The sequence below is a fragment of the Aquarana catesbeiana genome, linkage group LG01 (genome assembly GCF_042186555.1).
Source record: "Aquarana catesbeiana isolate 2022-GZ linkage group LG01, ASM4218655v1, whole genome shotgun sequence".
Classification (NCBI taxonomy): domain Eukaryota; kingdom Metazoa; phylum Chordata; class Amphibia; order Anura; family Ranidae; genus Aquarana; species Aquarana catesbeiana.
The window spans coordinates 237,645,766-237,663,328 of record NC_133324.1 but is presented as its reverse complement, the minus strand read 5'-3'; the positions used below and the strand labels follow the sequence as shown (position 1 = coordinate 237,663,328).

The 17,563-nt window shown below is 41.0% G+C and overlaps 1 protein-coding gene across 3 annotated transcripts in view; it reads right to left on the bottom strand.

Annotated features, from left to right (window-relative positions):
- The window catches only part of CUX2 (cut like homeobox 2), a 755,888-nt gene that overhangs the window by 37,469 nt on the left and 700,856 nt on the right, over nt 1–17,563 (bottom strand). For all 3 annotated transcript variants that reach the window (XM_073626099.1, XM_073626084.1, XM_073626092.1), the window contains 2 exons: nt 9,863–9,964; nt 4,254–5,026 (listed from right to left, as the gene is read on the bottom strand). In XM_073626099.1, coding sequence (XP_073482200.1) covers nt 4,254–5,026; nt 9,863–9,964 — 875 coding nt within the window. The remainder of the gene's footprint in view (nt 1–4,253; nt 5,027–9,862; nt 9,965–17,563) is intronic.

Sequence of the window (17,563 nt, the reverse complement as noted above, 5' to 3'; positions counted from 1 at the left end):
AGACACACCATCCTAAAGTTCCCATTGAAAAAGCACAGGCAGCATTAGAATAACATTAAAGAAGATCTACAGTGAAACTCATTAGGTGGTACCAAAATTAATTTTATATGTCCACAATCCTAAACCCAAAACCCCAAAACAGTTTTCCATATAGCTTTTTTTCTATATTTAGCCAGAGTTAGTTCTGTGTTGATTGGCTTTTGTTCGAGTCAGAACTGCTTTTCTTTGCATACAAGTTAGTGGCAACAAAAAAGTAGCTTGAAGCAGGGGTTAATGCAGCTTAGAAGGAAGTGTAAATGCAATTCAGAAGAAGGTAAACTGCACCTGTAAATGAACTGGAAAGTATATTAGACCAATAATAAATGCAGGCATTGTGCACCAATAAAAAAAAAAAAAGCTGCATTTGTCCATTGATGCCCTAATTGTTACAAGAATCAGCTTTACATTTCTAAGTAAGATACATATAGTGAATCAATTTTAGGTAGAACTTTAGAACCCTGTATATATTTTTATTGAATAAAAAAAGTTGGTTGCATAGTTTCTTTTCTCGAAAAACAAAAAACAAAAACAACCATCGCTACATTCTTTATATTAATTTGGCTGTTGGGAATCTCTTGTGTTACGCATTCATCCTGCTCTTTCATTCCCAGCATCCTTGAAATGCAGCTAAAGAGCTCTGAATGGCAGTGAATTATAATCCTTTGTAAAGTCTGTGTCTAGTTTAAACTGAACAGGTTTACATGCTCTATGTTCACATGCACGGATTTACCCCGGAGTCACCGTTTCCCAGATGAAGCTCCACACTGCGAGTTAAATGTCCAGATATAAATTTATTTCAACATACAGTAGTATAGAACTAAAATACTTTGTCACAGAGCCAAAACATTTCAGGAGTCATAAATCAGAAAATAGGAGACAATGGGGTTGATTTACTAAAGGCAAATACACTGTGCACTCTGCAAAGTGCAATTGCACCCTGCAAGTGCAGTTGCTCCAAGACTTAGTAAATGAGGTAAATCTTCACTTTGCAAAGAATATCCAATCACGTGCATGGAAAATAAAAAAACCAGCATTTTTGCTTGCAGATGATTGGATACTGGAAGTCAGCAGAGCTTCTGTTCATTTACCAAGCTGTGGAGCAACTGCTTTTGCAGAGTGCAACTGCACTTTGCAAAGTGCGCAGTCTATATGCCTTTAGTAAATCAACCCCAAAAGGTGCTGGACTGATTTAAAAATACAATATTTTTTTTATAAAACTAATATTGTAGCTCAAACCAGCGGCAAATTCTGCACTGCAATATCTGACAAACTCTGTGGCATGGTATTTTTTTTTTTTTTTTTTTTAATCAGAAAAGTTTTTATTGTACATATAAAACAATCCAGTGAACATACATTACAAAGAGTCAACATTTAATTGTACCACATTGAAAGTCTTGTACCCTATCATACAGTCAGGTCCATAAATATTGGGACATCTACACAACTCTAATCTTTTTGGCTCTATACACTATCAAAATGGATTTGAAATAAAACGAACAAGATGTGCTTTAACTGCAGACTTTCAGCTTTAATTTGAGGGTATTTACATCCAAAACAGTTTGTATATGTGCCTCCCACTTTTTAAGGGACCAAAAGTAATGGGACAGATTAACAATCATCCATCAAACTTTCACTTTTTAATACTAGGTTGCAAATCCTTTGCAGTCAATTACAGCCTGAAGTCTGGAACGCATAGACATCATCAGACGCTGGGTTTCATCCCTGGTGATGCTCTGCCAGGCCTCTACTGCAACTGTCTTCAGTTCCTGCTTGTTCTTGGGGCATTTTCCCTTCAGTTTTGTCTTCAGCAAGTGAAATGCATGCTCAGTCGGATTCAGGTCAGGTGATTGACTTGGCCATTGCATAACATTCCACTTCTTTCCCTTAAAAAACTCTTTGGTTGCTTTTGCAGTATGCTTTGGGTCATTGTCCATCTGATCTATGAAGCGCCGTCCAATGAGTTCTGAAGCATTTTGCTGAATATGAGCAGATAATATTGCCCGAAACACTTCAGAGTTCATCCTGCTGTTTTTGTCCGCAGTCACATCATCAATAAATACAAGAGAACCAGTTCCATTGGCAGCCATACATGCCCACGTCATGACACTACCACCACCATGCTTCACTGATGAGGTGGTATGCTTTGGAGCATGAGCAGTTCCTTTCCTTCTCCATACTCTTCTCTTCCCATCACTCTGGTACAAGTTGATCTTGTACTCATCTGTCCATAGGATGTTGTTCCAGAACTGTGAAGGCTTTTTTAGATGTTGTTTGGCAAACTCTAATCTGGCCTTCCTGTTTTTGAGGCTGAAAAATGGTTTACATCTTGTGGTGAACCCTCTGTATTCACTCTAGTGAAGTCTTCTCTTGATTATTGACTTTGACACACATACACCTACCTCCTGGAGAGTGTTCTTTATCTGGCCAGCTGTTGTGAAGGGTGTTTTCTTCACCAGGGAAAGAATTCTTCGGTCATCCATCACAGTTGTTTTCCGTGGTTTTCTGCGTCTTTTGGTGTTGCTGAGCTCACCGATGCGTTCTTTCTTTTTAAGGATGTTCCAAACAGTTGATTTGGCCAAACCTAATGTTTTTGCTATCTCTCTGATGGGTTTGTTTTGTTTTTTCAGCCAATGATGGCTTGCATCACTGACAGTGACAGCTCTTTGGATCTCATATTGAGAGTTGACAGCAACAGATTCCAAATGCAAATAGCACACATGAAATGAACTCTGGACCTTTTATCTGCTCCTTGTAAATGGGATAATGCGGGAATAACACACACCTGGCCATGGAACAGCTGAGCAGCCAATTGTCCCATTACGTTTGGTCCCTTAAAAAGTGGGAGGCACATATACAAGCTGTTGTAATTCCTACACCGTTCACCTGATTTGGATGTAAATACCCTCAAATTAAAGCTGAAAGTCTGCAGTTAAAGCACATCTTGTTCGTTTCATTTCAAATCCATTGTGGTGGTGTATAGAGCCAAAAAGATTAGAATTGTGTCGATGTCCCAATATTAATGGACCTGACTGTGTCTATGCCCTGGTGGGCCAAAAGTGTAATACTGGGCGGCACAGTGGTGTAGTGGGTAGCACTCTCGCCTAGCAGTAAGAAGTGTCGCTGGTTCGAATCCCAACCACGACACTACCTGCCTGGAGTTTGCATGTTCTCCCTGTGCCTGCGTGGGTTTCCTCCGGGTACTCCGGTTTCCTCCCACACTCCAAAGACATGCTGGTAGGTTAATTGGATCCTGTCTAAATTGTCCCTAGTATATGTATGAATGTGAGTTAGGGACCTTAGATTGTAAGCTCCTTGAGGGTAGGGACTGATGTGAATGTACAATGTATATGTAAAGCGCTGTGTAAATTGACGGCGCTATATAAGTACCTGAAATAAATAAATAAATAAGTACACAAGTACATAAATAAGAAAATAACCAAACGACACAGACATAGGCCTAGGTAATACAGTTTGAGTGCCCTGGTATTTTAATACTTCTATGGTTTTAGAACAGTTCTGCTTAAAAAAATACCTAAGTATTGTTAACCTAGATATCTAATGTTTCTTTCACTGTGCTAACACAATACACTGTATATTTAAATGTTCAAACAATGTCCAAATTTAGTCTAGCTAGTGCCATGTGCTCCCATTTTAAAGGAAGACATGTCGTGTTTTAAAGCACAGGTTTCTAAAACAAATAGTCAGCAAAGATATTTCTGCTCTAGTCCTCTAAACCTCTCTGAAGATATTTTTCCATTTTTTCGAAAGTGACTCACTGCTTTTGAATGATTCACATTTATTATGTATTCTTGAGTTGCCATTTTTCAAGCTTATAAAATAAAATTCAGAAGAAAACAGACACTGAGGACTAGAAATAGGAAATCCTAACATATGAAACATGGCTAATGTATTACACAAAGAAAATCTAACTGGCTCAAAGGGTCAGTCCACCTAAAAGTTACATTTCAGCTCATATGGAGTCTCATGGGATATTAGTAACCTGCAGAGTTCACATAGCTCTTGGGGACGCTAAAGATGAACCCCCATCGAAACTCTCATTTACTTTTCAGTATCACTCCACAGTGGTGTTCCCACATCTCCTGTTGAGAGCTACGTCCAATATATTAATTAAAAAACAAATCAGAAAAGTGATACCCCAGACCTAAAATATTATTTTCGTTGGGCTATTTTTACATGGGCAGCAATACTTATACCTTTTCTCCAAAGATTCTCTGGCAAATGCCATTTTTGGCAAGTTTTTCTTTAACCTGTCTTGTCAGGTCCAGCGTATCTACCTCTCTGTACATGTACATCTCATACTGCTCCGGAGTCAGAGGGGGCACAGTGGGCTTGAGGTTTCTTGGAACGTATGCAGGGTAGTATGAAAGCTGACTGATATTCTGATTATCCAGGCTTCCAGCCTCTGTTTTCACTTCTATTATCTTGTGTGCTTCTTCCCCAGTTGATATATCTTCCTCATTGTTAACATTCTCCCCATTATCTCCTCTTTTCCAAACTCGCCCATTTACCATACTGGAGTAACTTGATGATGATGAAGACAGCGAGGGAGACACAGAGGTGAATGGATGGCTCAGGACATTCTTTTCCGATGCCCAATGCTGGTCAAAATATGATCCGGCATCACCAATCTCTGACTTCACTTTGCGGATGATGTTTTGTACAAAAGCAGCTGGAGACAGCACACTCAGTGGTGTTTGTGTGCAGCTTGTGCTGGCGGGAAGGATGCCCTCCTCCTGTTTAATGTAGATATGAGGGGTTGTGTGTGTTGTAGGAGTGAGAACTGGACGTTCATTTGGTGGAGTTGGAATGGACCTATGGCTACTCCCTGATTCAATTTCCAGCAGTGCCTGCTGCTGTGCTTGCATCTCTCGCCTAGCCTGCTCCAAGATGCTCTTTATTGCACTCTCCGAGTTGTTGTTAACACTGGAAGTTGATGATAAAGGAACACTCGAACCTTTTGTTTCACCTGCATACAAAAAAAGAAAGAAATATTGTTATGGGTGCCCAATGGAAACCCAAAGATTTATTTTCCTATCTTATCTTATCCTTAGATAACTGTCATAAAGGTATGATCAAATCTATATTGGAGAAATGTTATGCATCTGTTAGCGTACAAGAGAAAACTCCTAGTTTTTTAATGCAATTTGCTCTCATAAGGCTCCTTATCAATTTTCATACAAGATTCTCAGAAAGCAGTATTTCATTTTCTCCTCCATAAATGTGCACACAGTTAAGTCCTATTCATAAATAATGACCCGTCCATTAGGAGGTAGTAGAAGTGTCAGTTCTTATTAATGAGCTGATGATTTTATGATAGGAAGCTGCAGAGTGGAAACAGGAATTATTAACAGATGTGAGGCTGTAACTCAGAAACAGCCTTTAGTATTTTTTAAAAGGGAATTGTGTCTTTGGTTTACATTAACAGTAATGCAATCAGCTTCCATTAGACCTACCCTCATTAATGTCATACCCCCCCCCCCGTGTAAGGGCACCAATTAAATGACTTGTTATGAACTGCATACATTTATTACTAATACGTCTATGTTACCGTATCACTGCCTGGAAGCCTATGGGCTGCACAATATTATCTACAAAAATATAATGTATCTTGTAACTCAAAACCAACTAATTGGTAATCGTGTTTGTTAATCAGCACCGACATTAAAAAAGGGTGTACGCTTATTTTACATTTAAAGATTAACTTTTTTTTTTTTTTTTTTTTTTTTTGCCGCCCTGTGTTGTTTTTCTGTGTATGATTTACAAAATATATTAAATAAAATCTGATTTAAAAAACCAAGAAAAAGATAAACTCAGTTGGTGCAATCCACACACTTGATTCTCCGTAGAATTTCCACCACCAAATCCCTCTGCTTGTGATCACTGTGTGGCAGAAGCTTCTATTTACGATTTTTATTTATATGATTGATAGGGAAATTTGACATTAAATGATTACATGTATTATGTATGCAGAGGAGGAGGAAATAATTCATGTGGGATTTGAAATGAATAGATCACAATAACACAGGTAATAATACCCCAATACTTTCACATTCATAAATCATTTAACTAATTTGAAAATATTCCTGATTTAGTCACAGATGTCAAAGCATTTTAACCCATGCTTTTGATCTATCTATCTATCTATCTATCTATCTATCTATCTATCTATCTATCTATCTATCTATCTATCTATCTATCTATCTATCTATCTATCTATCTATCTATCTATCCAGAAGCTAAACATGACCATAAAACATACAGCAGGTGGCAGCATAACCCTTTTTTTTGCACAACGTCCGAAGAACTAGAAAGCCGATTGTCTGCAATGTGCTGAATTGTTCACTAAGAGCCAGTCAGGAAAACAAAACAAAGGCTTTTGTGGTGGCTTTGTCACAAGTGACACCTGATGCAAGGTTCAACACATATAGTTATCCCACCCGCTCCTCTCAGTTGGTATTCAAAGCTGACAAATTCACTGAACCTTAAACAGTAAGTCCACTTTTGTTGACAAAAAAAAACATTCCCCTCTGGGTGATCTACGTACATTGTAAGGATTTTAACAAACGTTGTTGCAGATTGAGACCTTTTGTTATTCTGAATAAATAGCTGCTGTTTGTCTATGTCCCTGTGCAAAGTGAATCTAATAGGAGTGATTTTAAAATGATCAATTAGCTGCTGTACTGTGCAGGGTTCTAATGAGCAAAGTGACAGGGTCTGCATCCCTTTCTGAGATTTTCCTTTGGGCGTATCTAACCAAAAATGACATTTTTTGTTGCAGGGGATGCCCAAAATCTGACTTGTATCTTAGTGCAGACTTCTAGGAAAATCAGTAAGCCAATCACACAAGCAGGAAATTACAGTTCTGGGGCATTCTGTACACCATCTGTGTACAGAAGGCCTCCAGGCTGCCATATTGCATTGCATTGCCCCATTGCATTTACAGAAAATTACAGGGCTGCAGATTGAAAAACGAAAGGTAGTTTTTATTAACATTTAATTACAATATGACATGTTTAGCAATTATATATGCTAGAATTTTTATTTTTTATTTGCTATTTTTCCCCACAAATATGGAGTTATTCTTTAAAGCTGGCTACACACACTCTGTTTTTTTTTTGTTCAACCAGTTGATTGAGCAAACAAAACAAAAAAAACTACCAGGTCCCCACATCAACATAAGCAATGTTGATGTGGGATCTCTCCTGCTGAGACATTGTATTCTGGCAGGGTGCTCCCCCACCCCCGCTGAAATACACTGATCAGCCACTGGCTGCGAGTGCTAATCGAATGCTGGTTTTCCAGCATGCCTATTTAATAGCAGCTGATAATTAGACCTGTTTATGTTGAACAGAAAGCAGTACACACAGACAGAAAGTCAGCCTATTCTTGCTGAACTGGCCTTTAGTTCTGCTTAGAATACCCAAACCCTGTGTTAGGGCACATTCCGATGGGCACTCAGACCAGTCCTCCAATTCGAGCCACTGTCTGCTGCATGTGAATGCAACTCGGAGCTGCTTGCAGGCAGCCCATAGAAGTGGCTGCAGAGGCACTAGCTGCACAGACACAGTCACAAAATTTAATATGAGGCTGGAGTGGGTGTACAGATCCAGAGATACTGATTGTTCGATTCTGTGCACCCACTCCCGTGATGTACCCAGCCAGATGTATACATGTCATTACACTGCTGAAAGATTCAGGGCCTCTGCCCCTAGGATCAATCTAGAATACACATAACGTGTGAAAAAATGTACACAATTGCATGGTTTTCTGGTTGGATTGCTTGAGATAAAGCTCCATACACACTGGAGTAATGAGAAAGGACATCATCCTATCATCCTCCTCCAGAGTTAGTCCATATAAATAATCATTGCTCAAAAGTCACTAAACATGTTTGCTACCTTGCATTCTTTCTCATATATATGAAGGAATAAGAACTATGAGCTGCTTGTAAACATCTCAATATCAATAATGAGGAATTATATACATATACATGTGTTCATATACAGTTGTGCTCATAAGTCTACATACCCTGACACAATTTATGATTTCTTGGCCATTTTTCAGAGAAAGAAAGCTGTGCACGGACGTACTTGGACATTCCAACATGACAATGATCAAAAACACAAGGCTAAGTCGACCTGTCATTGGCTACAGCAGAATAAAGTGAAGGTTCTGGAGTGGCCATCTCGCTCTCCTGATCTCAATATCATTGAGCCACTCTGGGGATATCTCAAACGTACAGTTCCTATGCCAGACAGCCCAGGAATTTACAGGAATTGGAGGCCTTTTGCCAAGAGGAATGGACAGCTTTACCATATGAGAAGATAAAGAGCCCCATCCACAAATACCACAAAAGACTTCAAGCTGATTGATGTTAAAGGGGGCAATAAACAGTATTAAGAACTGGGGTATGTAAACTTTTGATCAGGGTCATTTGGGTAGTTTCTGTTGTGATTATGATTTAAAAAGAGTAAACACAGTTGACTGATAATAAATGGCTTCAGCCAAACACTAACCATGAGTGAAAGAAATGTTTTGTGTTATAATTCATATTCTCTGAAAAATGGCCAAGAAATCATGAATTTTGCCAGGGTATGTAAACCTATGAGCACAACTGTATATATACATGTGATATTATAGTATTTATTTATAGGGGCACATTAGATTTTAGGTTTCTTGTTTTTTTAATGCAATGTGTACATGCACTATTTCTTTATCATGGTCAGGAGAACTAATACACTGTCTATCGTTGCTAGCTTTGACAAAAAAACTCTTTTGTTAAGAGGGCTCAGTAGCTCAAGCTAAAAAATAAATACAAGAGGGTCAGAGCAGTGACAATTTTCACCACATTTCCTTGCAAGGTGAACAGCCCATTTGCCTTTGGTAAATCAACTTTATACAAGATTGTATAAAAGAAAACTGCATCTGCTGTGCTTTCTAGTAAAGCAGTTGTAAACCACTGGATGTTTTTTTTGTACCCTGTAATTTAAAGCCATAATATGCTAGTGTGCATCGCATACTAGCACATTATGTTAAGCTTACCTTAAAACTAAACCCTCTCGCGCTGAGATGTCAGAGCTGGGGGCCGCTTCCACCTTCACCCGTCTTGCTTCTGGGTTTACAGACTCCTTCTCTGTGACTAGCCGGAGCCGCGATGATGATTACGGTACAGGGCCAGGGTGGCCATTCCTTCAGAGAGCATGTGCCAATGATGTCACTGGCTGCATGTACAGTAAATATCTCCTAAACGGTGCAAGTTTAGGAGATATTTACACTACCTATAGGTAAGCCTTATTATAGGTTGTAAACTGCTGGACTTTTTTTTTTTTTCTTACCTGCAAGGTAATGTCATAATGTGCTAGTTTGCATCACATACTAGCACATTATGTTAAACTTACCTTAAAATGAAGCTCTTCTAGTGCCGAGATGTCAGAGCTGCAGGCACTCCTGTCTTGCGGGCTCCAGGTCTGTGACTGACTGGAGCCACGATGACAGCACTCCCACTCGCATGGGAGCATGGTTATGGCACAGGGCTCTGAAGGAATGACATGGGTGGCCCTTCCTTCAGAGCGCATCTGCCAGTGATGTCACTGGCTGCATGTACAGTAAATATCTCCAAACTCTGCCGTTTAGGAGATATTTACACTACCTATAGGTAAGCCTTATTATAGGCTTACCTAAAGGTAAAAGTTAGTGATGGAAGTTTACTTCCACTTTAACAATGAACAACATCACAACAACATTTCATGTCAATCTAAAATCCTGTAAAAAAGTAAACAGTTGTCATTATTGGCTGACTTACCCCCTTTCTGAGACTGAATCTCTTTTTTTGCTTGCTCTAGAATATTTTTGATGGCATCATCTGAACCGGTTTCTGGAGTTCGAATTCTAGGTGTGATGCTTCCTAAATAATAACAAAAAAAGTAAGTACAATAAACAGATATACAATTACACAAATTCTGATGACCCATCATTCTTTCCCATAATTCCCTGCTAATGCGCACATACTGTACAACCAAGTGCTCCGTGATCAACTATAAATGTTCTATTTCTGTCCTTATATCCAGTCTCCCACTGGTCACTTTAGATTACAGATATCTATGTGCCAAGTTCATTTTAAGTGGTGGTCAGTCAAGCACACCAAATATACAGACTGGTATCCATAGCCCTATGGGTTTGCTAGTTTGTGTGCATGTACTTTGTTGATAAAAAACACATGTGCCCTTCAGCAGCAGGTACACCTAAAAGAAAGATGCCTTTAATGATTGGGTACCCTCTACATTATCTGGTAACAATGTGAACTAGGGTTTTCTGAAGCACTGGTATCCAAAAAAGGTGCTAATGCACAATTCACTTGCCCTAAATAGGCAGGTAAGTTATACATAACCTTACAAAGTTCTAAGTCACTAGTATATGGGTGGAGTCTGTTAGCATAAGACCTTTGAGCACAAGACAGATGTTTTGATAGGGTTCACTATTTTTAAGGTAGTACTCCTGAGATACTTGCTTGTATTAGCATAGCTATGGCCCACCAGTCAATATGCCTGATGTACCAGACCTATACCTATAAATGCAACATTTAATTTTTCTTATTTGGAGAAAAACTGTTAAAGAAATAAAAACAAACACATATTAATTACTGGTGGATTAGTGGATGTGAATTATATTGTGAAAAAGAATGGACAAATCCTGGTACAGCATGTTATTAATAATTTCCTATCTCTATTTTATTTAGCTAATTTTGGGAAATGAACAATAAACAGTATTCATCTCGCACCCCTCTGTGAGATAAGCTTTGTACTTGCCTTCCATCCTGGAACCTCAAACCCGGGGTTTCCAAGATAATTAAAAAGTTGCAGCATATAATGCAGCAGCAGCTTGCATCCCACTCAAATGGAAATAAACCTCACCCTCCACTCTGGCCATGTGGTTTTCGAAGGTCCAAGATATTTATATCATGCAAAACCTCATTGCTATGCATAATCATAAGACCGAGAATTTCAGGAAGACATGATGTTTACCTCTTTTAAGGAGTTTGGGAACACTTTTACTCATGCTTAGTCTGTCTGTGCATGCCATAGTGCAAATTCGTGAATAAATAAAATAAATAATTGCGCTGTTATTAACCAATTAATATCACACTAGGTGCAAAATTCATAAATCCCATATAATACAATATATGTTTAAATATTTATACACAATTTATACAATACAAGTGGATGTGTATAATTGATAAATTGACAAACCTTCTGTGAATAAATACAGTGAATAAATAGATAAATAAATATATAGTCCACTACTATAATACAAGCAGGGATCCCCTTAGCAGAACCAGAGCTTTAAAACCAAGCTTGGATGAATGACAACGAGTTCAGTGATACCGTTCCCCTGCCGGTGCTAAATGGTGAACAACCCCGCTCTCAACGACCATCCATGATATGGAAAATAAAAACGGGAAACAAAACCATTGCGCAGGACTTTAAACCAGGGTGATATGATGTAATACAAAATGATTTCACTCACATATCCCCGCTTCAATAGATCGCATTGAAATGTATGGTCAGCTGCATTCAGCTACAAGCTGAAAACTCCTCATCCACCTCCAGTGCACACACACACAGACACCGCTGGCACTGCTGAGAACGTCACAGGCTCCTCCTCCCGGCGCGTTGCGTCACCAGACACGTGACTTTTTCAATATGCCATGAAAAAAATCCAGCACTACTAAAATTTTGGGCAATAGAAAAATATAAACCCCATTGGCGGGATAGTAATCGTATAAGGGAACTAAGTAAACAAGAATCCAAATGGATATACAATATGGGTACACGCACGCCAATGGGGTTGAACATAGAGTTTGATCTTAATTGCTTTAGCGGATTTTTAAACTCCATAATTTTACATTTTAAAAATTTTTTAGACACATATGTACGGGGCTCTAATGCCCCATACACACGATCGGACATTGATCGGACATTCCTAGGATTTTTTCCGACGGATGTTAGCTCAAACTTGTTTTGCGTACACACGGTCGCACAAAGTTGTCGGAATTTCCCATCGCCAAGAACGCGGTGACATACACCACGTATGACGAGACTAGAAAAGGCCAGTTCAGAACCAAGCGCGGCACCCTTTGGGCTCCTTTTGCTAATCTCGTGTTAGTAAAAGTTTGGTGAGAGACGATTCGCACTTTTTCAGACTCGTGGTTTTCATATCGTTTTCTGCTGTTCAGTTTGTGCTTGTGGGTTTGTATCTGCTCTTCAGTGCGTGCAGCAAGTGACGCGTGACTCTTGTCATTCTGTTCTTGTTCGTTCGTTACTGTTTTTCAGGTCGTTCTTCACAGGCCTTGCTGTTCTTCAGTGCGTTCTGTTACTTCGTTCTGAGCAGCCGACCGTTTTCTAGCCATGTTGCGTATACGTACTCCTCATAGAGTTCGTGCTGTGCGGGGGCTTGGTGTTGGGGTCCTGACCTTGACACAAGTCCAGTCCATGAACAGGGTGGGGAGGAGTTCATGGACCAATGAATTGGTTGCTTCAGCGTGACCAGTTCTGTCACATGCCTTTGCTCCGTGAGATCCGTGAGAATAATCCTGATGATTTCAGGAACTTTCTCCGGATGACGGACCCGTATTTCACCGTTTGTTGGCTTTGCTGACCCCCTATATCAGCAGGCAGGATACCTGCATGAGGCAAGCCATCACTCCGGAGCAGAGGCTAGTCGCCACCCTGCTGTACTTGGTGATGGGGAGAAGCCTGCAGGACTTGAAGTTCTCGACAGGCATCTCCCCCCAGGCTCTAGGGATCATTATCCCAGAGACCTGTTCTGCCATCATCCAGGTCCTGCAGAAGGAGTATATTAAGGTAAGATTTTTATCCTTTAATATCACATTTTATTGTATTTAATGTTTGATAATATATTGTATTTCCTTCCTCATTCCCTAATTACCATGATTGGAATATGCTATGAATGTCCCCTTTGTCCTCATGCATGCTTGATATTTTTGTAATTATTTTTGGTCTCCTGGCCCTATATTCACCTCATGTAGTCACTTAACAATGTATTTTATCAGCTCCATAGTAGTGCTTTACCCCAAACACCCCTAAAATGTTTTGAAATAAGATTTGCGCTTTAAATTCAGGAAGAGTGCCAGAGGCTTTTTTTGGGGGGTCCCCAAATCATTTGGAACCCTCCCTTCCCCCAACTGCTAAGTCAGCTGATACCAATTCTCTATCTATCCTCAATCATCTATCTGCTGACTTTGCCAAACCCATACACACTATACCCATCTCTTTAGTGGTCAGATTTATGGATGAATTCCCCAAAGCATGTAGTGCAAGGGCCTGTCTGTATACTTTCAAATGGTAATGTTTAAAGTTTTTGTATCCTATTATTATCTTGATAGGTAATAGCAGAATTTCCAAATGTGCTCAAATGTGTACAGTGTGTATTTATATCTTTGTATTATGACACTTCTTACCTGTCCAGTGGGCTGCCAATAGTGTAACTAAGGAGGGGCTGTTCAAAGTAATACCCATTATTTAGGCATTCATCTCTCAATGAAGTGGAGAGGGTTACCTGTCCAAGAGTTCCCCCCCCCTAATGTTAGAAATGGCCCATGAGAGGGGGGGGAGGGGGAATCTGATAGGTGTACCTTATACTTTGGTGTTTAAAAATTACCTCTAATAAATGGTATCTTGATGTTGGCCAACAATGTTTGTGTCTAATCTGCTTTCCCTGTTTATGTGCACAAAGACTAATTCATTTTTTTTATTTTACTCCACAGTTTCCTTCCACGCCACAGGAATGGCAGACTGTGGCCTCCCACTTAGCCCAGCGGTGGGACTTTCCTAACTGCGGAGGGGCAATTGATGAGAAACACGTCCACATCGTCCCACCACCCAACTCGGGGTCGTACTATTATAATTATAAGGGGTTCAATAGTATTGTGATGTTGGTGGTGGTGTCGGCTACTTATGATTTTCTGTATGTGGACATGGGGAAGAATGGCCGGATGTCCGATGGTGGAGTCATCGCCCAGACGGAGTTCTACAGGCGTCTCCAGAATGGCAGCTTGGACTTGCAACCTCCAGAAGACAATGTGGAAGGACTCCCATTCGTCTTCGTTGCGGATGAAGCCTTTGCGCTGGGGGACCATCTTATGCGGCCATTCCCGATGAGGACCCTCACCCTGGACCAGAGGGTTTTTAATTACCGGCTGGCCAGAGCCAGAAGAGTGGTGGAGAACACGTTTGGAATCATGGCCAGCCGGTTCCGCCTATTTCTTACACCCATACATATGGCGGAGTATAAACTAAATCATATTATCCTGGCGTGCCTTGTTCTACACAACTTTTTACGGAAACATTCTGCCAACTATGCTAGCTCAGTTGGGCCTGAGGCCGGAATTCAAAATAAACCAACCCTAACGGCGCTTGAAAGTGGCCGTCCTGGCTTGCCCTCCCTGAGTGCCCGTGATGTCTGGCTAAGATACCTTGAATTCTTTGCGGGTAGGGGGGCTATCAATATGCCACACAATGTGTAAAACCTTTTTCAAATAAAAAAAAAATTAAGCAAATCTTTGGCGACATTTACTGCTTGTGTTTGTTTTAGCTGACCCTGACAGAAATGTGTTGAGTCCTGAAAATGACGTGATTGTGTAACCTTACAAAGCACTGTTGGGTGTTATTTACTAAAGGCAAAGACACTTTGCACTACAAGTGCACTTGAAACTGCACTTGTAGTGCAAAGTGGATTTGCCCTTAGGAAATAACCCCCATTGTCACAGAAAGCAGCAATTAGAGCACCACAAAAGTGTTGTAGCGTTGAGACAATAATCCACACATTCCTCATTAACAATCTTTTTAATACCTGCATAATCACATGTGCATTTAGAAAAAGTTTTTAAAACAAACCAACATGTTTGTTGTATAACAATTTTTGGGGTCGCATTAGAAAAAGTAGAAATGTCCATTTAAGATAAAACAGGCATGTTTAAAACCAACAAGAAAGACACAAATCTTGAACTTACAAAGTTCACATTTGGTAGAACTTGAAGGCAATATCAGACATGAGTATTTAGAAACTGTGTTTGATATTGCGTTCAGATGGGGTGAAGTCACCCCCAGAAAAGCCAAATTTTGAAGATGCACACAAATAGCCGAATGTCAACATGTGCTAGCTGCCATCATGGGGGATCAAGGGACATGTTTTGGGAGAGCAACCCCTTCCTCTCAGCTACTTTATTATCGAGGAAGGGGTTGCACCCCCAAAACGCGTCCATTGATCTCCCGTGATGGCAGATAGCACATGTTGACACACTGTGTGCCTCTTCAAAATTTGGCTTTTCTACTATTTGACAAAAAATTTTAAAATTGCAGCACACCATAAAACAAAGGGATTTGGAGGGGTTTTAAACTCTCCCCAAAACATCAATGATGTTCTTATTTTTTTGAAGAACATCATTGAGGTTTTTCTTGATGTTTTCCAAGTCCCTATTACACCCCATGATCTCCCCAATCAGGATCAGTGCACTTTCCGAGGTGAAAGGATCTGGATCCACAACATCACGATCACCTAAAAAGATAGAAACCAAAAAAAAACATGCATTATAAATATGCCAGCATCCATCTCTTACCTGAGCCTGTGGTCGCCGACACTCACCTGTTGTGGTGCCAATTTCCACATCTTCCTCCTCCTGCTCTTCCTGTCTTGGTTGGATTTCCCCTTCTTCCAGAGGTGGGGGGTCTCTGGTCTCCTCGGATGAGGGGTGTCCTCCAAGTCTTTTGTCCCCTATGTAAAAAAAAAAATGGTATACTTAGCACACAGATATTTGAGGGAAGAACTATAAATATGAAACATTGCTTGGAAGTGGGGTACAATTGTCTATTTTGGCTGAGTTCCAAGATGTAGAATTTTTAGTGTCCTTTGTCAAGCTTCAATACTTTACCTGTTTTGTACAAGCTTCACAGATGGAGACACCCCTATAGTATACACTGGAGCACCTGTGTGGGCCCCCTAATAAAAAGGGTGTTCATGTGTCCCACACTAGTGCTCCAGCGTCCAGATGTGTAAACAGCTGCAGATTGTCCTCTCCTTACACAGAATCTAGTTTGTATTTCATTCTAGTAACAAACCCATCTACACAACCAAATTATTTTCAGACAAGTAGGCCCTAAAAAATGTGGGCAAATGCATATGGCCAAAACAATGGTGTTTTATAGGCCGAAAGAAAAATGTTTGATATGAACGAATAATGTGCCATGAACATGAAAGTTGACATTTTAAACTGGATAACAGTTAAGAAATGCACATGGAGCAGCACAAACGTAATAAACACAAAAAGAATAGGAACACAGCACAACTACTTACTTTTTTGCAGCACTCTCCGGATCTTTCTGTACTGCTCATGCTCTCTTAATTTTAGGTTCGACCACGGCTTCCTGAGCTGATCTTTCGATTGACGTACCCCGAAATTCCGGTGCAGACTTTTGACCACTTTCGCCATGATCTTGGCCTTTCTGACATTGGGGTTGGGGTAAGGTCCATACTTTCCATCATAGTTGGCCCTCTTCATTATGTCGACCATCTCCAACATCTCCCCAAAGGACATATTTGATGCCTTATATCGTCTCCTTCTGGATCGGGACGTTTCAGGCTCCGGGCTCTCCTCCTCCTCCTCCTTGTTGGTGTAATTATCTGACACCTGCTGTGTCTCCGCCATGTGCTCTTCCCCCACTGCGCCGAACGAGAAGGGGCGGGGAATAGACTAGAAAGAACGTCAGGGGCGGGCGCAGTTTCACGCATGCGCAGAATTTCATCGCCTGGACCTTGGAGCTCCAGGCTTTGTCCTGCACGTAGATATACAAAGTAGAGCCTGCCTCCCAGTCCCAGCACGGCCAGCAGGCACAAGGCGTTATGGAGAAGACTCTTCTGCCTCCTGCTGCACACTCCGGTGCCCATGATCAGACACACTGAGATCCGGAGCTCTTCACTCTGCCATCCGCCCCCAACGGGGTCCTCTTCAGGTTATCATCATCCCCGCCTCCTCTACAATAATCCGTGCAGTCACTGGCACATCTCGCCAGATCGCTCCTCCGCTGCCCTGATCTATCTGAGCGGGGAGCGGGGATCTCAGTGATGTGGCGCGGCGGATTGTAATTCCCGCCTTCTGGAGCGTGCAGCGCCTATGATGGACGTCACACGTCCCGCGGTCCCAGCATTGGACCAGTGGGATGTCCATCATAGCTCTAGAAGGCGGGACCTGTATGTCATTCGGCCACACTCGGCCGCACTCGGCGGATCAGATCGGTCCCCGCTCATCAGCGGCCAGTGGCGCTCGGGGCTAACAATTAAACGGTGCCTTCTTGACACTCGGGGCTTTTCGGGGACCAATTCGGGGCTTCAGCCCCCCCTAGCCACCCCCTCCCGACGCCCCTGGTTGCCTCCCTCTTGGTTTGGTTCTGAGCCTTTAATAAAGGATTTTTTGTTTCAATTATACTGGCCT